This window comes from Erpetoichthys calabaricus, chromosome 13 (assembly GCF_900747795.2).
Source record: "Erpetoichthys calabaricus chromosome 13, fErpCal1.3, whole genome shotgun sequence".
Lineage (NCBI taxonomy): Eukaryota > Metazoa > Chordata > Cladistia > Polypteriformes > Polypteridae > Erpetoichthys > Erpetoichthys calabaricus.
In genome coordinates this window covers 66,332,777-66,356,447 of record NC_041406.2, presented here as the reverse complement: position 1 = coordinate 66,356,447, position 23,671 = coordinate 66,332,777, and the positions used below count along the sequence as shown (strand labels likewise).

At 41.3% G+C, this 23,671-nt stretch overlaps 1 protein-coding gene across 1 annotated transcript; it reads left to right on the top strand.

Annotated features, from left to right (window-relative positions):
• Positions 1 to 209: 209 nt before the first annotated feature.
• gatad1 (GATA zinc finger domain containing 1) lies at positions 210 to 22,182 on the top strand. Its single transcript, XM_028817109.2, has 5 exons — positions 210 to 666; positions 5,372 to 5,494; positions 8,420 to 8,479; positions 10,642 to 10,825; positions 21,228 to 22,182. The coding sequence occupies exons 1-5, from the start codon at positions 469 to 471 to the stop codon at positions 21,416 to 21,418; spliced, it is 756 nt and encodes a 251-aa protein (XP_028672942.1). The 5' UTR covers positions 210 to 468; the 3' UTR covers positions 21,419 to 22,182.
• The last annotated feature ends 1,489 nt before the right edge of the window (positions 22,183 to 23,671 follow it).

Here is a 23,671-nt window from a genome sequence, read left to right as displayed (position 1 = left end):
TGTAATTGTGTATGTAACGGGAAGACAGCGCCCATCTAGAGGGTTTCAACGTCGCACGTAGCTCGAATCCCACGACAGGACATTTTATCCTCCAAACAGTAGGGGGCCGCCAGCGAACTTCTCGCATCGCCTCAAGTGCGTACCCGCACTCCCTCTTTCCGAATTACGCCGACTCGGTGAGCAGCCAATCAGAAGCTACGTTGCTGGCGGCCAGTCGTGTTGGAGCGTCATACGCAAGCCCTGTCAATGAACATTTGATCATTTGAATTGTATTGTTGCTCTTATGTTTACAGTATCTGTATTTTCATCTGCGCTTGCAATAATAGGAGCCAGTCTCTCCATGATGTCTTTGAGGATGGTGCTGCCTGTACATTTGTCGAAATGACACCCAGTTATGTTGCGCAGGGAAAAACTGGGTTTAGATACCTGAAAGGTTCGCATTGTTAACTTTAGTGGCAATCTGCGTGAATGGCAAAAATGCCGCTGGGCCTAAAGCCCTGCTGCAGCGTCTGTAAGACGAACTCTTCATCAATGTGGAAAAAAGGAAGCCAAGGGGAAATCTTGTGTAACAACTGCACCGGAAAGAGCAGCGCCCCAAGCAGTGCAGCTCCCGGGACTTCCTCCTCCACGTCTTCGGCGCAGCAGAACAACGGCGGTGGGAAGCAGGTAGGATGCCCCAATTTCCTCGAAACTTTGCCGGTTGGCGCTTAACATTGTTAGCTCTTTATGCTTAATTTATTCTTGCTTCATTCTGTCAATGTTCCCTTTTGCGATGTACTCCACTAATAAAATGTCATCGGTGTGCTCTGGACACAGACTTGCGATATATTTCCAAGTAATCGGTCTGTCATTTACCGAACACCAGCTAAAGTAGTTTTAGAATCAATCCACGTGAAATCAATAGCGGCCTCGCGACTACCATGTCCGATTTGCTTCATATTTTATAGAAATAATGTTGTTTTTCCCCAAAACCTAGTGTACCTAATTTTAGGCTTGTATATTCATTAGCTTCTGAGATTCGGAGGCTTAAAAGCGGTGTGGTACTAATTTTATTGAAACGAAGGCCAATGATGTTTGTTTTTCCATCCGTTTATATCAGCCGGTTGTCACTTCTCAGGATTAGAAACCAAAGCGCAGTAAAAACACAGGCGTGATTCCCTCCCTGGGTACAGAAAGCTGTAAGTGCCATGCCTAATGGTTTGACACATGGCATGTTTGGAATCGCTTACAAAAAATGCAAATGGCTATGTATGAAAAGAACAAGCTTTTAGAGAGAGAGGCAGGGACGCCCCAGAAAATGACTGGCTTGAGATGATTTAGTCGGCCAAGGGCCATTTGGCTTCCATAATGTAATCGTTGCAATTGTCAGCACTCATTGATCAGCGCATGCTCCCAACCTTTAACATAGGAACAAGGACACTTAGCGTGAAAGATGCTGCTTTTGTGAAAGTGAGCAGTGATGTTCCATTAACACACAAATCAACTGCGCTGCCAATGAGACCGACAAACCGTGGCTCAGTAGCCTGGGCCAACCCATGATTCATTGTTTTCAAAACAAAGTAGCTTCGGCAGACATATTTGTTCATGGTGCTGCTGTACGTGATGGCTGGCATGTTGATAAGGTAACTGGCTGAACCTGCAGCTTATCATATGACATATACTATTTATTGTAGCAGCAATCATGTCATTTCATATGTCAGTTGATGCTGGCTACTCTCCAAAACACTGGCGCCTTATGCAGGTGGTGCTGTCTCCATGCATGATGTGAGAGGTGGCTTTACCAGTCAATGAAAGTCAGCAGCATTGTGATTGTACTGTATATGTATGAAGGTGATTAACACAGACCATATATCAATGTTTCAGGGTGGCAACCAGGCAAGGTTTGAGGCTTGTTCACGTATCTGCATTTACAAGATGATTACTGTGTATAGAGGTAAATTGCATACATGTAATGGCGCTGAGAAGTTGCATCAGCCAGGGATAAGTCATTCATCCATCATATGAGCAGGCATTCTAACACCAGTGACAGGGTCATCTATAAAAACAGCAAGCTTGCAAAGTCACAAACAGTATTCTATCTACTGTGGCAGCGACAAGCACTCCTTTTAAGGATAGAGAGCCACATAAAAAAAGAGCAAAAGAACTCATTCTGGGCCCTACCACCTGCACTATGGTATAATCACAGACCTGTGTAATGCAATTGTAAAAATATACCAATGGATGTACTTTTTTTTTTTTTGTTGTTCTTTATTTCACCTTATACAATTTCTTGTATTAGGAATTTGTTAGTTTTCGCATGCCCCTTGGGGTCAGAGTGCAGGGTCAGCCATTGTACAGCGCCCCTGGAGCAATTACAGGTTAAGGGTCTTGCTCAAGGGCCCAGCAGAGTAGGATCTCTCTTGGCAGTAATGGGGATTTGAACCGGCAACCTTCAGGATACCAGCACAGATCCTTAGCCTCAGAGCCAACACTCCGCCTTTTTTTTTAAATTTAGACTTTGACTAAATGTCAATGTTTTTATTCTGCCACATTCTGCTAAACCCAGCTTTACAATTTGAACAAACCATTGAAATAGTGTCTGAACAATGCAGATGTCCTTTTCTACCTCATTTGAAAGTTTATGCTGTTTGCCCATTGATGTAAGTGGAGCATCAGGATGTACACAAGACGGGCACCAACAGATATCCTCCTCCTTGAGCATAAACGTTACTTGTACACAGCTATGTACTTGTAAAAGATAGCTATTAAAACATCATATCCATATTACTAAACGAGAATAGTAAACCGGATATGGACGCAGGGACCTGCCCGTGGACGCAAAAGACATAGTGCGCAAGTGCCACACAAAGCCCACCCCCCCCAGAGTGAAATGGGAGAGACTACACACGTACACAGGCGCCACACAAAGCCCCCACCCCCCACCAGAGCAAAACGGGAGAGACTACGAACCGTCAGAGTAGGAAACAAAGTAAAACGTCATAAAGAGGTTAAAGAACAGGGACAAACACATGGAGAGCAGGTTACAGAACAACGCCCCCCTGCCCAGAGTAAAACGAGAGAGACTATGAACCGTCTGACATGCCACAAGCAGGATAAAGCGAGGTCAGAAATAAAACACAGAGTAGGAAACAAAGTAAAACTTTCTAAAGGGATTAAAGAACGGGGATGAACACATGGAGAGCGGGTTACAGATGATGAAAACTGGAATGCAACAGCTTCAAAAAAACCTAGGCACGAAACACACGCACACCGAGATGCAGAATATAAAGGCAGAAACAACGACAGTTAAACGTCCACACCACACAGCGGAGGCGGACCCAGAAGATGCAGGCGCCTACATCGTGCGTCGGAAGGCGCGGTAAAGTACAAAAGGCAAAGTCGCCTACACAGCATGGTAAAAACCGACATAATACGGAAGGCGCAGGCGTCGCCGCCATATTGTGAGTGGCATTAATGCGTGGTGAAGGCGCAGGAGGAGACATAGTAAAACAAGAGGAGTCAATGCCCCACCCCAGAGTGAAACGGGACACACTACGGAGTCCACAAAGGTTCATACATCAAACCCGAGATGGTACGGACACGCGTCTGAAACCGTGGAAGCAAAACTGTCTCGGCTCCAGAACCAAACAGCTCAACAACTAACACAGCTTCGACACCAAGCCCGCGTGGACAGATCTAATGAACGTTGACACCTACAACGCGCGTCTCAAACTGCGTAGGCAAAGGATTCAACACGACACAGCTCGAGTGACCGCGCCTGCCTGGATATAATTAATGAACGCAGGCGCCTACAACGTGCGTCTGAAATGCCGCAGACCAGGCAGGCACTGCTCCAAAAAGAAACAGCTCAACTAAACAAGATACGAAGTGAAACGGGAAACACTACAGATTCCGCAGTGCTCCACAATGCACCAAATAATAGTTTCGGAAAGAGCTTCGTAGTAACAGTGGGGAGACCCAGAGTGACACGGGCGAACGCTCCGTATTAAACATACGTCATCCTCACACGTCCAAATTATACAGCATAGGTGAATCACATTACAGTCATGCATTATTAACAGTACGATAAACATCACAGTATCGCAAACAAATGAAAATTATTACTCGAAAAAGGTAAAATATATTCACCACGGACCAGGTCTCATTGAAACAAAAGCAGAATAAAGCGAGATCAGAAATGAAAGACAGAGTAGAAAGCAAAGTAAAACGTCATAAACAGGTTAAACGAGGGGGCCAAACACATGGACAGCAGGTTACAGATAATGAAGACCGAAATTCAAAAGCTTCAAAGACAAAAGCTCGACTGACCGAGATACAAACTGAAACGGGAGACACTACGGGGTCCGCAAGAGTCCACAATGCACCGCATAATAGAACAGACTGAGCTCCGTATTAACAGTGGGGGGCCCCAGAGTGACACGGTCGAACGCTCCGTATTAAACGTGCGTCATCCTCACACGTGGCTGCCCAGCGGGCACGGGTTCAAAACGCTGGGCGTAGGCGAGCGAAGCGAGCAGGGGGCGGAGCCCCCTTGTACTGTATGTTGTTGATTCACATGTTTTAAAAATTACTGGTAGAGTCTATATATACACTGCTACACACAACAAACAACATGTCTTAAGGTTTACACCAGGAGCAAGTGACATCTGTATACTTGAACAGTTTCAGGTATAGTTTGCTTTTATGCTGATACTTCAAGATTAAATGGCATGTCTCAGAAACCACAATTGACCGCTACAGTTCCCAGAAATTAAATCCTCCAACTGTTTGCTGTGTTTTGCAGATCAGCAGTGTTGTTTGTACTGTTTGTGTACATGTAGTTGACAAGGGCCACATCAGCGTATCATGGCGGCTGTACAGCAATTTGTTTGGCTTTCTTTGAAAGTTAAATGGCAACAGTGTATTGGTTTTTATTATTATTATTTTAACACTATTACATGTTTTTTTTAATAGAACTACTCACACAGGGAGAAAATTCTGAGTTTTCTTTTCCAAATTGCGGTATTGTTTGGTGGCAGTCACATCAAGCAACACAACCTCAGTTAAACTGCATTTGCTAGATAAATCAATAATCTAATTGTTTAGGAAAGCATCCCTTTTAAACATTCAAACCAGTACAGCTGACACATGCATTTTGCTGTTTTGTTTTCTACTTTTCATTTATGTACAGAAAAGGTTGATCTTTGATTAGTTTGTTCTGGATTCTGTTTTTTTTTTTTTTTTTTTTGGATGTGAATCCATTTTTTTGATGTATTCTTGTCCCTGTTAATATAAATTATTCTGGTTTATAATTTAAAAGTTAAAAATATGTATATTCACAGTGGATTTGTAACTTGCACTAAGTATGTGATCTTTTCTTCTGTTTGCTTAGTCTAAACAGGAAATCCACAGGCGATCAGCTAGATTAAGAAATACCAAGTACAAAGCTCCAGCTTCTGAGAAAAAAGTTTCAACCAAAGGGAAAGGAAGACGGCATATATTTAAGCTTAAGAATGTAAGCATCTGATTAAACTTGTTTATTTTTGATTAATATGTTCATAAGATAGTAACTGTACTACTGCAGTTATCCGCAAGGAAATAATGGATGACCCTGTATGGGCAAACTAGGTTCCTAAATGAATGTTTGGGTCAATGAATTTTGTAAGAAAAGATTTTTTGGTTAAAAGTCATGATGACAATATAAAATATGTTTGTGGGAGAGGAGCTCATTTTTGTGATAAACCTGGGGTCTTGTTTAAACATATAGTTAAGGTCTGAGCCCAGATTAATCACCAATGTAGTCTGTTAATGGTCATCTTACAATTTACTGTTAACCTAATCTAACTACATGAGTTTGTTTACTGTATTTATCGCTCTTTCGATACCTTAAAATGGAAACCTTATTGTTGATATTTGTGTAGTCTCATTTTTATACTATCAACTTAATCCATTAATTAATAGTTGTAGGAGGATGGAACTGCTCCCAGAAACACTGGATGCAGGGCAATGTCCCGAACTTGGATGTGGTAGTAGTGGCACTTAATGGATATAATATAGTACATTAGTAAGAATGTATTCATCCATTTGCTGACCCCAGTTTCAGTTTCAATGGGATCCGGAGCCTAACAGTGTGTTAGTTCAAAAACACTGTTTTAAGGTGCTTAAAGGATTGTTGCAACACTGCCTGGGATAACATACCTACTAACCCTTAAATATGTCAGTCATACACTGTATACATGCATTTATTATATTACAGGAGATTGCATATGATGCAACACTTGCATTTGAGTGTTTTATGAACCCGGAATGAGTATCATAAGTATTACAATGATTGGAATTCATTTATTAATTATTCTTATCAAAATTGTTCTATTATCACTATCTTCTTTATATTATCATACTGGAAATATATATATGGAAACGAAGGTCTGTGATACGGTTTGCATATTTTTTGCTCTAGATTCACAAAGGGAGAAAATGAGTCACGTATCTTAAAATAGTTTTTTATTCCTAAGCTTTCAACAACCTTCCAAGTGTCATCATCATAATCATTTTCCTCTGATGATGATATTTATAGGAGGATACTACTATCTAGCCTGATCTACAGGGCCAGTATCAATTAAAGATTTAGGACTTATAGAACATAGACAGGTAGATGGAGAGAGCTGTATTTATCCCCAGGTGGAAATTTGGCTTTTCATAGAATCTGCATAAATAAGTATTATTTATATAATGACAAACAACAAACCCCTCTCAAATATGCACCAGAATGCTGCAGTGTTGCTTACATCCATATCAGAGACACAGTCCTTGATTCTCACAAACTCTGGTTGACCGGACAGATAGTCCATAATCCAGGACACCATAGGCTCATTCACCTGCTTATGTCCAAATGTACCCCTTAACAGAGATGGCTGGATGGTATTGAAGGCAATAGAGAAATCAAAACAAATAATCCTTGTAGTGTTGCCAGCTTTGTCCAGGAAAGAGCAGGCCTTGTGGAACAGACAGATAATGGCATCTTCTACTCCAGTCTTTGTTCAGTCAGCAAACTGCAGTGGGTCCAGGTGGTCTTTTAAAGGTAACTCATATAGTCCAGTACCAGCCTCTAAAAGTCTTTTATCATGTGAGACGTGCTGCTGGTCTGTAGTCTTCAGGTTAAGAGGTGCCAGCCTTCTTTGGAGTAGGACCAATGCAGGATGTTTTACACTGCTGTTACACTTTTTGATAAAAGGTGGAGTCATAATTGGCCATTCCAATTGATGTAATATGAGTTATAGATGCAGTAGGGATAGTGGTGGGGAGGGACTGGTCATTCGAAGAAAGTGGAAGTAGGAGGGGAAAAAAGTAATAAAAACTGGTTTAAGGCCTTGTCCACATCCCTGTCTAACAATTAAGCAGTGGATTGCTTGAATCCAGTAATTGTATTAATAAACTGACTCACATACAGCCACATTTTTTCCAGAGGTGATGGGCACATTCCTATTCAACCTGTTAATTGTGAATGGTTTACATTGTTCTCCAGATTTTGACTTAAGGTGGGCTTTGTTATTGACATGTCTTGTCAGAAAAACATTACAAACAATTTCAAAATACATCACCTTTTGAACTGTTGTAGATATTTTAATGAAATTTACATATAATAGATATGCTATTTAAATACTTCGAAAATCTTTTTTGTTCTTCATGAGTATCTGAAATTTTTCTCCACCTCTTCTGCTTTTTACCTAGCTGTTCTTTTTTGCTCCGTGTACATCAGTTCTCTCTGTCTAACTTTTCTTTTCATGTACACTTTCCTTTTCTTGCAGACTTTTCATAGGTTGAGAAAGAGTCCAGATAAGGACCATCTATTACAATTCAGTAACTGCTGAGTTTACCAGATGTATTCAATTTTCCATTACTTCAAATTGAAAGCACCCAATCTGGTGACCTCATATTTTTAATTTAGCATTTATTGGGACCCTCTATGTAGATATCTAACAATGCCTGTATTGTATTCATAAAATTGCATCTGATTGATTAATCTAGTTGATAATGGTCAAATTAAGTAATATTCTTTAGTATATCATAATGTACCCTCATTGCATTTTTTTAGAGTAGGAGTTGGAATGATAAGGTCTCATTTGGAAGGGAGGGAGATTTGATTTTTCTCAGGTACAGTTTAAGTGTTTGTATTTGCAGATAATATTTATTTCTTTTTCTATTGTACTCCATAAAAACACTGTCTCAGATAAGGCATCAGATTGTGTGTGTTATTTATTTATGTTTTTATTATGCATTTCATTATTATTATTTGTACATATTCTGAAAAATGATTGATCAGAAAAGTAAAATGACATGTAGTTAAAATATTTTCAAGGTATTTTTTCCCAAACTAAACTTAGATTTCATTATTAAAGTAATTAAAAAATTTCATTTTCTTTTGTTTTTCTTTTTCCAGCCTATCAAAGCACCTGAATCTGTGTCTACAATAATCACGTCAGAATCTTTATTTTATAAGGTAAAATTGTGTTAACATATCCAGATTAAAACAACTATGTATGACCATTACACAGTTATATTGTTTAGAATGAGGCATAAGAACTGGGGTAGCCTCTCAAAGGAGAGCTGATATAGGGATGTGATTGGCAATTAGGGATGCCAGAAGAACTTATACTTTGGTACCCAGTCGATACCAAAAATTCCAAAAACATAGTCTTTTTTTTTAAAGTACCCTAGGTTCTTGTCTATAAGCCAGACTCATGTATAAGCCGGAGACCAAAAATCATACGAATTTTTAAAATAAAATTGTATCATAGATAAGCCGGACTCATGGATAAGCCGAACGTACTATAACCTATAACTAATAGAAGGGAGGGAGGTCAGTGGTCTCACTCGCACCCATTTAATTTCTTTAAGGGGGGAGAGAGTGTGAGATATTGGCGTCTCTCTCACTCCCCGCATGGCGCGGTTGGAGCGGCCGGAGCGCGTTCTTTCTGCTCTGGGCGTCGCAGAGTCAACAGGTGCGCGTATCGGTCATTTAAATTGTGATTTTATATGTAAGCATATTTAAATATTAATTTCTGGTACATGCTTCCTCAGTTGGTTTGCCCAGTTGATTTCATACAAGGGACGCTGTTGGCAGATGGCTGAGAAGCTAGATTGCTTACTTTTCTCTCACTCTTGCGCTGACTATCTGTGATCCTGACGTATGGGGATTGAGCAGGGGGGCTGTTCGCACACCTAGACGATACGGACGCTCGTCTAAAAATGCTGAAAGATTATCTTCACGTTGCTATCTTTTGTAAAGCTGATTCCTGAAAAGACATGCTGCACAGTGCTTCGCATACTTAAAAGCTCGAAGGGCACGTATTGATTTTTGACTGAAAAACAAACTCTGTCTCTCTCTCTCTCTCTCTCTCTCTCTCTCTCTCTCTCTCTCTCTCTCTCTCTCTCTCTCTCTCTCTCTCTCTCTCTCTCTCTCTCTCTCTCTCTCTCTTCCTGCTCCTGACGGAGGGGGTGTGAGCTGCCGCCTTCAACAGCTTTGTGCCGTGGTGCTTCACATACTTAAAAGCCAAACAGCACCACTGATTTGTTTGCTAGAGATTGCTTTCTCTATCTATGTGACATTCTGTGGTCATGACACACACACCTTTGAAGAGGAAGATATGTTTGCATTCTTTTAATTGTGAGACAGAACTGTCATCTCTGTCTTGTCATGGAGCACAGTTTAAACTTTTGAAAAAGAGACAAATGTTTGTTTGCAGTGTTTGAATAACGTTCCTGTCTCTCTACAACCTCCTGTGTTTCTGCGCAAATCTGTGACCCAAGCTTGACAATATAAAAATAACCATATAAACATATGGTTTCTACTTCGCGGATTTTCTTATTTCGCGGGTGGCTCTGGAACGCAACCCCCGCGATGGAGGAGGGATTACTGTATAAGCCGGATTTATGTATAAGCCGATATTCTATTTTTTCATTTTCACAACTTTTTTCCTTAGATAAGCCGCGGCTTATAGACAAGAACTTAGGGTATTAGTAGTACTGAATGAAAGTTTGTACAAAGCAAATGGATATCTGAGAATAACATGAGTAAAAACTACTTGTAAAACTGACGCACAGTTATGATGATGATATTAGATTTGCCAAAGACTAAATTTAACCAAGTATGTTTGTATTGCATCTGAATTTTTTTAGTGTTTGGAAGATTATGCAATGCACATATGTGAATAACTGTTTTTATTCCTTCTGTTGATTCATTTTTGAGTTCAGTTATTTCAACTGTGGGGAGCTGTGGCCTATTCTAACAGAATCAGGCACAAAGCAAGAACTAATTTTGAATATTGGAGTACAATCACACATACAGAGGAGAGTAAAATTGAATACCAAAAGGAAAGACCGAGCAGACACATTGACAACTCCATATGAGCACATCCATTCTGCTGTAGCTGTGGTGTAGTCAACTGTATGAATGATTGTTTTGGTAATAGAGAAGAATATTTTATATAAATAAATCCTATTTTAATTAGGTTATAGTAAGCATTTTTACTTTATGCATTGCTCTTTTAGTTGAATACATTATTAGAAAATTAATGGAACAGAGTCAGGTATTAAATATTAAGATGCTGTTTACAAATTTTTTTGTATTACATTTAACTTCTTACCTTTTTATCTTTAAAGGGAGTGTATTTTCAGATTGGAGATGTTATTAAAGTCATTGATGAAGAGGATGGAAGACCATACTATGCTCAGATCAGAGGATTTGTTCAAGATCAGTACTGTGAAAAAAGTGCTGCTTTAACTTGGTTAATTCCTACAAACGAGAGCCCAAAAGATCAGTTTGATCCATCAACCTACATTGTAGGTAAGTTCAAGTGGTTTGTGGCTACAGTCTGTAATCATTCATTAGGGTGCGTTGATCTTGTAGGTGTTAGTTCCAAATTCCACATTTGTTATTCATATTTTCTGGATTTTACCATAGTTATACTGAATTTGCACACCAGCCTCTTTAGTGTGTTCATTTCAATAATGCCATCAGCATTAGTGGGTCATATTTAAAGAATACCGTATTTTTCGGACCATAAGACACACCGGACCATAAGACGCACCAGTTTTTAGAGAAGGGAAATGAAGAAAAAAAAGATTCTGATGTCTTAAAACATTTTATGTGCATTAAAACCCAACATCACAGTCATAAACACATGTAATCAACCCTGTAAAGTGAACAGCAGCATTTAGAACCATTATTAACAAATACAGTCGGCAAAAGACAAAATTACTGTAAAACACAATAACGAGAGACTTCAGTAATAAAATAGAATAAAGTTGAACAGTTACGCTCTTTTAGGTTCTGCTTGTTTTATGAGAACCCCAAGAACTCCTCATCGCTAGAGTCAGAATCTAGGCGAGACACTCTTAACTCTTTTAGGGCTAATTTTTTTTTTGTTTCTTTTCTCCCAGGGCTGAATATTTTTCCAAAAACTAACATTTTTTAAAAAAGAACACAAAGCAATTGTTTAACATATCAAATCAACAAAAAATATTTACTTTTGACAAATGTTACTGTCTTGCATGTTGTATGAGCCTGAATTCTCTATGTGTTGTTTTGATGCCTATTTTTCAATTGTCTGTTGCTGCATTTTCTAACATATATTGTTAGTGTGTACTGTAGAGAGACAAGTCACCCATTTGCCATCGTGCCATGCCACTGCCACCAAGTTTTCTGCCTGCATGAAAACCGTTTTGTCACCTCTTTTCATCTTCTGAAACTTTATGAACTTTATGTATGGCATTATAGCCTGGCTCACCCCATGGGATTTGCTTCTGTTTATTACAGAAGTGAATAAAACTTTGCAGCAGCACGTACCTAAGCCACCAGGGGACAAAACACGTTTGGACCAATGCTCCCTGAAGTTATATCACCAGTTCTGTCCCATCTCTATTTGTAATGCCACAGCGCGCTTCATCTTGTCTTTCGTTGTGGGTTTCCACTTTGAATAACGAGAATGCGATGCAAACGCAGCCCGCGATTCAAAAAAAATCTCTGCCTACCTGTTTGTCTCGTCTGACAGTAGCTGAAAAGCAGCATCAGGAGAGAGCAGCCTGAAGTACAGCAGCTGGTGATCTGTCGTGTCCAACAGCAAGCCATGCCGTCTTGTAAACTCCGGTAGCCATATCGGCTCTCAACGGATCAATGTATGTGTATTTATCCCACGCGAACCTTGCCGTAGATGCATCGGCTGCGCGAAGGCACTCAACTGGCAGCAGATCCGCTCGCGCGGCATCGGCTGGTGTCTGATCAGCTGATGCCTGCTTCTAACTCTCTTGCTCGATCTCCTGATCACTGCCAATAAAGTCCGATTCTGAAAAATCAAGAGTCCGACTCCGCGGTAATGCGCAAAACAACGTCTGCCAAGTGTTTTCTTTTCTGCACTTGCTTCGCTGCCTTTTCACATGTCGGTGCCATCTTGCCTTTGTTTACATTTCGCAACTCACGCACACGCAATGTTTATTTGCCGAGTCAACGAGTCTAGCATTCCTCCAAGCACAGAGGGAATGCCTGTGACGTGACAGTGAGATTTGTCGCCATTAACATTAACGCCTTCAACCCCTCCTGTCGACAAAAGTCGACATCCGCCCTAAAAGAGTTAATGCAGCTGACCTTCTCTACACCGTCCTGCTTCAGCTGTTTGGCTCGCCTGTTCAGCTCACTGTTCAGCTACACGCGAGCCTGCTCTCCTGCCTGCCTGCCTGCCTGCCTGCCTGCCTGCCTGCCTGCCTGCTTGCTTGCTTGCTCTCTCTCTCTCTCTCTCTCTCTCTCTCTCTCTCTCTCTCTCTCTCTCTCTCTCTCTCTCTCTCTCTCTCCTCTCACTTCTTCTCCCCCTTAACCGGCTCGCGCTTCTCTATATATGCGGGGAGGACATGGCAGCTGCAGCCCATCAGCCACAGGAACAATCATGGATGTGGGCAGTTTCCCACCTGTGCACTTAAGTGAGAAACGCAGACACCGCAGATCGCGGCTCGCAACTGCTACCACGCCCCCTCGCTAAGCTGAGAGCTATACCCACAGCCTGGCTTGTGGCTCGTTACGCGAGCCAATGCTCGCATTTAGATCAGAAATTTTCACTCATACTTTCCTTGTATTTTGAATTTCTCGTATACAGAGGTGATCGTATCTCGAGGTTCCACTGTATTAGGGTTTCTATTTGTATGCATATTCTTGCGCTTTTACCTTCACTCAGTCATTTCACTTGTCATTTACCTCTATTCGTATTTCACTGGTGTGTGCGGTGGTGGCGCTCGACTCGCAACTCCTGTCCTGCCTCAGCTGGTTTCCCCCACTTCCGGGATTGGAACCAGCGTGAGGCGCACACGTGTTCTCACAGGAGGGAGGTCACATGTGCGCCTCACGCTGGTTCCGATCCCGGAAGCGGGCGGACACCAGCTGAGGCGGATGGGAATCGATGAATGATGATGCATGCAGACTGCAGGATCAAGGAAGGGACCGTCACCGTACACTACACTGTACCAGTTAGAGTCCAGTCCCCTGACTCCAGTGAGCGGTGCGGGCGGGGGCGGGAATGGAGCATTGCAGCCAGCAGGAATGATCATGGAAGCAGGTACGGTACTACTACTACCACAGGGCAGCAGCAGCGCCTGACTCCAGTGAGCGGGGCGGGCGGCCGCGGTGGGAATGGAGCACAGAGCCGGGCAAGTTGAAAATTTTTTTTTTACAGCACATGTTTAGGCTATATTCGGACCATAAGACGCAGGGACTTTTTCCCCCCAATTCTGGGGGGAAAAAAGTGCGTCTTATGGTCCGAAAAATACGGTATTTATTCAAATGGATTGTTGAATGAATTAAGTATCATTTATATTTCAAATTTCAGTTTTGTTAAATTTTCTCTTTTTTTGTTTTCTCTTTCTTTTCACATTAATGTTATGCAAGTCATATTCCATTATTTAGAGTACTAGGAAGAGTGTTATTGATGTACTTTTTGCAAGCCATGGAACAAAGTAACAAAATTAACCTAAACATTTTGTACTTTAAAATACCTATTGAGGTGTGATTGTTATTATTATTATTATTGAGGTACGAGGCTTTTGGAAAAGTCTTCACAGCCCTGTGTGAACCTATGTTTTTTTTGTTTTTTTCAGGCTAAACCAGAATTTTTTCAATGAAAGATCAGTTAACATAAATTTTTAAATTATTTAAGAATAATAAATTTTCACCATCTGTTGTGAATTCAATGTCCTTAATATATTTTAGTTTAGATAAGGCAATTGCACAGAATGAATCCAAGAACTGCTTTATTTGAGGCAGAAGAAGGGAGACTTTATTCTATGTACTGTTTTTGGTATCCAGATATTTCTGTATTAAAAATTTAGTTCACATAATTTTGACTCTGCTTGTCATTCAACAGTGTCAGATTTTCTACCTTCTGTATGCAACGCAATAATAATTATTTAAATTAGGTTAAATCACTGCTTTCAGAATCAGAGACAGAGCGGAACAGATAATCGGTTGTTCTTCATGAAAACTTTGTTTGCTGAGAACACTTTTTACATCATCTTTGGTCACTTGCTGTTTACCTTAAGTTGAAAACAAATTGCAAGGTGGTGAGGTTTTGCCCATTTTGCCAGAATAGCTAAAGCAGTTTAAATGTTAGTCATCTGTGCTTCAAGTCTTGACACAGATTTATTTTATAATAGATAGGAATCACAACTCCATTTCCTCTTTAAGGCACTAAACAATAGTTTGTTTTTACTTTTGTGCTTAGATATATCTTTGTGTTTCAAACTAACATTCGACCACAAACAGGAACCCTCTCATAGAAGAATGTAAAAGGAGTATCACGATTTTATTTCAACATGTGGCAATTTTATGAAATTTGCAGGAGTATGAATGTACCAGACTTGCAATAGTATTTGCCAGCCTCTTACCACTATCTTAATATAGCAAAAATAAATAAAGTTGTACAGTAAATAGCAGTGACATCCTGTAGCACTGAAACACATTTTCACTAATACAGAAACACTATCATTAATTCCTTTGTGTTTGATTATTCCTCTCTCTCAGTTTACACATTCAGTCATATGAACATAATATTTTGTAACTTGCTTAATCCACTTTAGGGTTCCTGGAGAAATGTGAATGCCATCCATTTCGTTTCTGTAACTCTACATGCAATAACTTTCAAGACTTATTATATTTTGGGTACAACAATAGAGTGTCTTTGATGAAATTACCACTTGTCCCCATACAAAACTAATATTCACCATGAAGATACAGGTCCATTGTATGAGTATATGTTTGCACTGCTTGACAACTTACTCTTTTTGTGAGGCTTTGTTTTATACAGTCACCCCAACCCTAAAATTATTGACACCCTTGGTAAAGATAAATAAAAAGTTTTTTTTAAAAGTCATCTTCTGGTGAATTACCTTACTTTCACACTGAAAAAAAATTGCAGTTTTAATTGAAGTAAGTAAATATTTTAACAAAACCACTTGTACATCACTAGAAATTCTTATGAACAAAGTGTAATTGAGCCATTTTGTTATTTATGTCACACTCTTTTAAGTTGATCTTTTTTACGTTTAGAGTGTGCTGGAACTTTCAAGCAGTAATTCATTACTTCCCGTGCCAATGAGATATGAAATTGAAGTGTCACAGAGGCCAAATTCCCTTTTTCATTCATCAACATAGGAGAGATAAGAGAACACACAATTCAAATGAGAGAAAAGTGTGTTGACCTTCATAAGTCAGAGAATGGCAATAAGCAATTGGCAATTGCCTGAAAAGTTCATATCTAAAATTAGGGCAATAATTAGCATTGGAAAAGGCTTGAACCTTGATTAGAACATTGTTCTATGGTAAGATGAATAAACATGTTTGGCAATAAACAGTCAAGGTGCATTTAGTGTAAAGAAAAAAAAAGGCGTGAGGTGACCCTGTTCTTTATGCTGCCTCTCCAGCACACCACGGCGTAGAAGAGGGCGCTCACTACAACCGTCTGATAGAACATCTGCAGCATCTTATTGCACATGTTGAAGGATGCCAGCCTTCTAAGGAAGTATAGCCGGCTCTGTCCTCTCTTGCACAGAGCATCAGTATTGGCAGTCCAGTCCAATTTATCATCCAGCTGCACTCCCAGGTATTTATAGGTCTTAACCCTCTGCACACAGTCACCTCTGATAATCACAGGGTCCAGGAGGGGTCTGGGCCTCCTAAAATCCACCACCAGTTCCTTGGTTTTGCTGGTGTTCAGGTGTAGGTGGTTTGAGTCGCACCATTTAACAAAGTCCTTGATTAGGTTCCTATACTCCTCCTCCTGCCCACTCCTGATGCAGCCCACAATAGCAGTGTCATCAGCGAACTTTTGCATGTGGCAGGACTCCCGAGTTATATTGGAAGTCCGATGTATATAGGCTGAACAGGACCGGAGAAAACACAGTCCCCTGCGGCGCTCCTGTGCTGCTGACCACAATGTCAGACCTGCAGTTCCCAAGACGCACATACTGAGGTCTGTCTGTAAGATAGTCCACGATCCATGTCACTAGGTATGAATCTACTCCCATCTCTGTCAGCCTGTCCCTAAGGAGCAGAGGTTGGATGGTGTTGAAGGCGCTAGAGAAGTCAAGAAACATAATTCTTACAGCACCACTGCCTCTGTCCAAGTGGGAGAAGGATCGGTGTAGCATATAGATGATGGCATCATCCGCTCCCACCTTCTCCTGATGTGCGAACTGCAGAGGGTTGAGGGCATGGTGGACCTATGGCCTCAGGTGGTGAGCAGTAGCCGCTTCATGGTCTTCATCACATGTGACGTCAGAGCAACAGGCTGGAAGTCATTCAGCTCACCAGGAACATGATATCTTTGGGACTGGGGTGATGCAAGATATTTTCCAAAGCCTCGGGACTCTTACCTGTTCCAGGCTCAGGTTAAAGATGCGCTGTAGAGGACTCCCCAGCTCCAACGCACAGGCCTTCAGCAGTCATGGCGATACTCCATCTGGACCCACTGCTTTGCTGGCACAAAGTCTCCTCAGCTGTCTGCTTACCTGGGCTGCTGTAATTGTGGGTGGGGGAAAACTGTCTCCTATGCTGGTATCAGCAGAAAGATGGGTGGAGGGTGCAATACTCTGAGGTGAGAGTGGGTTAGGGTGGTCAAACCTGTTAAAGAAGTTGTTCATCAGGTTCGCTCTCTCCACTTCTCTCTCGATAGTGGCACCCAGCTTCGAGCTGCAGCCAGTGATGATCTTCATCCCATCCCACACTTCCTTCATGCTGTTATTCTGCAACTTCTGCTCCAGCTTTCTCTTGTACTGCTCCATCGCCGCCCTGAGCTGGACTCGGAGTTCCTTCTGCACGCGCTTGAGCTCATGCTGATCACCGCCTTTAAAAGCCCTTTTTTCTGGTTCAAAAGGCCCTTGATGTCACTTGTAATCCATGGCTTGTGGTTAGCATAGTAGCGTACTGTTCTTACTGGAACTACAATGTCCATACAGAAGTTGATGTAGTCAGTAGTGCAGTCAACAACCTCCTGAATGGTCTCACTATATGATCCCTGCAGGATATCCCAGTCCGTAGTTCCAACACAGTCTCTCAGTGCCTGCTCTGCCTCAGGGGACCACTTCCTGAATGAGTGTGTAGTTGTAGGTAGCTCCCTGACTCTTGGTTTGTAGTGAGGCTGAAGCAGAACCAGGTTATGATCTGCTTTCCCAAGCGCTGTATGCATCTTTAATGTTTGCATACAGTAGGTCAATAGTCCCATTTCCTCGGGTGTTACAATCCACATACTGGGAGAAGGCAGGTAATGTTATGTCCAGCATCACATGGTTAAAATCTCCAGCGATTAGCAGAAGCGCCTCGGGGTGCTGTGTTTGTAGTTTAGCAACAGCGGCGTGGATGACGTCATCCGCTGTCTCCACGTCCGTCCGTGGAGGGATGTAAACAATAACAACAATGACGTGTCCAAACTCTCTGGGCAAGTAATATGGACGCAGACTTATGGCCAACAGTTTGATGTCCCTGCAGCAAGTGGAGATTTTAACGTTTACATGTCCAGGGTTGCACCACCTTGTATTCACATAGAGAGCGAGTCCTCCTCCTTTCTGCTTCCCGCAGGTATTTGTGTCTCTGTTCGCTCTAACTGTGCTAAACCTGGCTAGCTCCATGTTAGCATCTGGGATGCTAGTCGTTAGCCACGTTTCACAAAAACACAACAAACTGCATTCTCTGTAGGTCCTGACATTTTTCACCAGCGCAGCCAGTTGTGACCCACTGGGCTGGCTACTTTGAGCAGTTGTTCAAAGCTGATCCTCCAGCTAGGACGTTGGATATCTCTGGGTCCACGGTTCTTGAGGCTGATCCTCCAATTAGCTGTGAACCTCCCAGTCTCACTGAGATTGCACAGGTGGCGAACCAGCTGAGGGGGGGAAAGGCTGCAGGGATCTGTAGTATCCGGGGTAAACTTCTCCAGGCTGGTGGTAAGGCTGTCCTCCTGGCATTGCAAGAAATCTTTGCTTCCATTTGGGAGACTGGCATCATCCCAACTGACTGGAAAACGGGACTTATCGTCCCTATCTGGAAAGGGAAGGGTGATCGCCTGGATTGCAGAAACTACAGGGGGATAACACTGCTAACTGATAACACTTGGTGCCAGGTAAGGTCCTTGCTAGGGTCGTCCTCAATAGGATCCGTGATCACTTACTCGCCTACCAGCGACTGGAACAGTCTGGTTTTACACCTAACAAGTCTACCATCGACTGCATCCTGGCACTGAGGGTTCTCATGGAGCACAAACGCGAAAATCTGCAGAGTTTCTTTGCAGCCTTTGTCGATTTTCGCAAAGCGTTCGACTCAGTTGATCGAGCTGCCCTGTGGGACATCCTGAGGATTTGCGGGATCCCCTCGAGGTTGCTGGATATCATGGCCGGCCTGTACACTGGTACTGTGAATGCTGTGCAGAGTGGAGGCAGGACCTCTGCGTTTTTCCCAGTTGATTCTGGGGTTCGTCAGGGGTGTGTTCTTGCTCCTACTTTGTTCAATGCTTGTATGGACTGGGTGTTGGGTAAGGTCGTGGGGTCCAGCAGCTGTGAACGTTTCACCGATCTTGACTTTGCTGACAATGCTGTGAACTTCGCGTAGTCAATGGAGCCTCTGATCTGGGCGCTTTAGAGACTGAGCAAGGAGTCTGAGTGTCTGGGCTTGCGAGTGTCCTGGATGAAAACCAAGATCCAGGCCTTTAATGACCTCTTGGGTACAGCCATCAGCAGTGTGTCTGTTTGCGGAGAGAGTGTTGACCTTGTTGAGAGGTTTACTTACCTGGGCAGTGACATTCATGTCTCTGGTGACTCTTCCTATGAAGTCAGTAGACAGATTGGGAGAGCATGGGAGGTCATGAGATCGCTGGAAAGGGGTGTGTGGTGCTCCTGATATCTATGCAAAAGGAAGAAGGTCCAAATTTTTAGAGTCCTGGTGCTTCCTGTCTTGCTATATGGTTGTGAGACATGGACGCTATCCAGTGACCTGAGACGAAGACTGGACTCCTTTGGTACTGTGTCTCTCCGGAAAATCCTTGGGTACCGTTGGTTTGACTTTGTGTCGAATGAGTGTTTGCTCATGGAATCCCGAATGAGGCACATTACCTGCATTGTGAGGGAGTGTCAGTTACGGCACTACGGCCATGTGGCACATTTCTCCGAGGGTGATCCAGCTCGTAAGATCCTCATTGTTGGGGTCCCGAGTGGCTGGACCAGACTAAGGGGTCGCCCACGTAACACCTGGCTGCGACAGATAGAGGGTCATTTCTGGAGGGTGGGACTGGACCGTGTTTCTGCCTGGGGGGGTTGCAAACCGGGATCCCGAGTTGTTTTGTTGTGTAGTGGGTGCGGCAACGCACTGTACCAGTGCATGCCCCCAACTGCAGCCAGTTCATCGATCTTATTTGGTAGTGAGTTCACATTTCCCAGGATCACAGAAGGCACCAAAGGCTTGTATCGCCACTTTCTCGCTAGCCACTTAGCCTTTAGCTTAGCGCCGGCTCTGCTGCCATGATACTGCCTTCTTACCTCGTCAGGTAAATAGGGAACCACACCGGCACGGGCCTTTGTTTTCAGCGCTTGAAGTTGACTACCTAAATAGACGAGTCTCAGTATGTAAAAATTCATGTCCAAGTAGTAAGAAAAAGGTAGAAATATAAAGTCGTACATGGAGCTGCTGGAAAGGCTGCCAATCATGGCGGCGCCTACCATTACCTGCACTGCTGTTTTCACCTTTGCTTCAAATTAAATGAATTACTCTTAATTTAGGGATCTATCATTTTATTTTATCATATTGCATCTTATTATTTTTGTGCCTTGATTTGTACTGCTTAAATGAATATGGCTTGCTTTTTGATTTGGCTTTAATTTTACAAAATATTTATAATCAGTAATTATAGACTCCTTCATTGAGATGTAGTTTTAGTGTACTTCTAAATGTGAGAATGTGGACAAGGCTATGAAGAGATTCCTAAGTATAATTTTTAAAAATTGGCACATATTAAAATACATGAAACCCATTAATTTAAACACATTATATATTTATTTGTTTCTCTCTGTCTGTATTTATTGTACTTTCAAGTTAGATACTATAGGTAATCATTTGCACAGGAAGTTTGTTCTCAGAAAATGATGTTATATGTGCACCCTATAAACCCCTGTGTGTATATAAAATATTAAATTTTTGCCCACTGAATTTAGAAATCATTTTTGAATGTCATACCAACTTAATAGACCATTTAAATGGCATTTTCTGTTATACTGCAAGAATCCGCTTTAGTTAACAAATTAGATGGAATTGAGACCTCCAGTCACAGCAGCCCTTCTTAAACATTCTGACACAGCTGACCTGAGACATCGATGTCTTTGTGCAAAAAGATATTCATTGTACAGTCACCTCATCAGTAATTGTGAAATGACTGGGAAGTGGAAATTTGCGAATTCAGATGTCTGCCAGTGCAATCTCATGATTTCAATTGTGCCACTTTCAAAAATAGACTTGCATTTATTTAAAGAAAAGAGCTGATATTTCTTATATGACTTTACTCCAAAAATATGCAAATGAATAAACTGAAGGTGGATCTGTGTGGTTTTAACAAATGCCTGGCTTATGCAGTGAAGCCTGGTTCATATAGATTGCTAGAATATCGTGGTTTTAAGACAGAATAACAAAACATATTTTTTTATTGTCTTCATAATTTAATTTTTTTTTTTTTGAGGCCCAGAAGAAGACTTTCCCAGAAAAATGGAATACTTAGAATTTGTATGCCATGCACCATCAGAATATTTTAAGTCCCGATCATGTCCTTTTCCTACGATTCCCATTCGTCCAGAAAAAGGTTACATTTGGACTCACATTGGACCAACGCCGGCAGTTGCAATCAAGGAATCCATTGGAAATAACCTGTAGTGCGCTGCGGGAATTAAAGCACAGACCCAGCTTCTGATCGAGGCAGAATTCCTGTTCTTGACATCTTTTTTTATTTCATTCCACAGTTGACGATCCTTGACAGGTACATACTTTATTTTTAAATGAAGAGAAAGACTTGTATATTTTTTAATATTACGTTTTTTTTCCTGAACTGGCTTAATCAGACATTAATAACTATTTTTAAAAGTAAACAAATGAAGCAAATTTTTCAATTAGCCTTATGTGTTTTCATTCATCATATGATTTGTAAATAAAAGTATAATTAATGATGTATTTGATATTTGTATTGTTTACATGTGAACTACATATTCTTGTAAGTTGTGAGGCCGTTTGCCTGTCATAAAGCACAGTCAGTTTAGATCCAACACAGTTGTAGGTCAGACTGGTCTTTACTGGTTTAAATGGGGCTGGGTAAGAGTCCTGGCCTGTGCCGCGTGCACCTGAAATATGTAAAGCCCTGCTGGTCAGAGAGATGATGCTCTGGTCCCATATTGGGATTCAAAGGGAATTCACCACAAAAATCGCAACACTCAAAAGTTTAATATCCATATATTTGTCAACATGTACTTTATCAACATGAGTTAATGAACAAAACAATATCATTAAATTATCTGAAGAGGTTTGTATAGTAAAATGTACATTTAAAATCATTTACGTTCTGATTTTATGTAAATGTAAAATTACAGCTGTTTGCCTTGAAGTACATTTTGGACAAAAAATGAAATTGGGTTATTTATGTAGTTTTGCATTTAACAAAAGCAAGCAGTTTTTTTATTATATGATATTGTTTATTAAATAATTCTGTACATACATTCTGTTGGAATTATTGTAATAGAACAGTGCCTGATAACATGTAGTGTGTTTCACACACATGAACTCATTCTCTGTTTTCTCTAAGCAAAGCAAAATGTCGGTATCATCTGGACAATTTTTTGTTAATATATTGCTCCTTTAAAAATATTATCTTGAATAAGTTGTGTAACCCATCTATGGGTCAAATGTTTATAAAAAGGAAAAGCATAAAACTATGTACTGTTTATTTGTGCCTATAGTAAGGTGCTATAGAAAAGACTCCCTTATTGACGAAAAACAATCCGTTCTCATGTGAAGCACACAACCTTTCATAATTCCTGTATAGAAAAGTAGTACAGAAAGGCGTACTGTTTGATGTTTTTGGATTGACAGATTAAATGGAGGTACAGGAAGATGTTTAGTCCTCCACTCGTAACGTGGTAAGAGTTGCATTCTGCTGTAAATTGACAGCTTACTACCATGAAATCCCCACATCTCTGTCATTGCCCATTTCCTTCAAATCATTGAGCAGCTTCATTCCTGGCCAGTCAGTATGTTTGGTTTTGTTTAATCGAGCCTCAGCCAATCCAGTTTCTTCCCTTTTTCTTTTGGTATGCAGTCCGTCCTTGTCTTTGTTGTCTTTCTCCTTCCTAGCAGTAATTTTCCCTTTGACCATCTTTTTATTCTGTATTTGCCATCTGCTTACAATTCCTTCATCTGAAATGCCTCTCATCCTTCTTCAGTTTCTCAGCTCTGCTTTTAGAGCAGGGTTGTCCCAGAGATGCATCTACACAACATGTGCCAGAATAGATCAACAGACCAGATGCATGGACACCTCCATGGTCACTACCATCATATATTCTGTTTTTTTCTCGTTATTTGCTTTTCTTTTCTTGAACATTGCAGTGGAGTAGGAAAACTACCAGTAGCCTTGGGACCAAAACGAGCATTGAGTGAAAATATTAAGTCAGGGCATAAAGTCTAGTGAGCAGTGGTGGTGAGAGAATGTGTGGCTAAAACAATGTACGATACATCTGCTTACACCTGCAATAACGTGTGGTGGGAGTTGACCACATTAGAAAAACGGGTATAAACAGGTCACGTGGTCAGAAGTGGACAGTAATCCCATTTAACATAAGTGGAAATGTGAATATGTCTTCATTGCACATACAGCAGCCAAGTCAGCAGAATCACTTAGGGCCATGTCAGCCGTCAGGTGAGCTGTGGGTGGTCAGTCCTGACATCTGTGCTGCTTTAAAAAAATAAACACAATGGCAGCAGCAGCATGTGTGGAGTTGACCTACCATCTCCCGCATGATGGCATCATGCTGAAACTCTAAAGCTCAGCATGAATTCTGAGGAAAAAAATGAATTTAATCCATTTTGGAATAAGGCTGTAACAAAACAAAATGTGGAAAAAGTGATGCGCTGTGAATGCTT

Bases quoted from the DNA above. Each gene is read 5' to 3' on its own strand.
- gatad1 (XM_028817109.2), top strand. From the start codon at position 469: ATGGCAAAAATGCCGCTGGGCCTAAAGCCCTGCTGCAGCGTCTGTAAG. The intron at 5,495-8,419 runs GTAAGCATCTGA...TTCTTTTTCCAG, and splicing joins ATATATTTAAGCTTAAGAAT to CCTATCAAAGCACCTGAATC. The intron at 8,480-10,641 runs GTAAAATTGTGT...TTATCTTTAAAG, and splicing joins CAGAATCTTTATTTTATAAG to GGAGTGTATTTTCAGATTGG.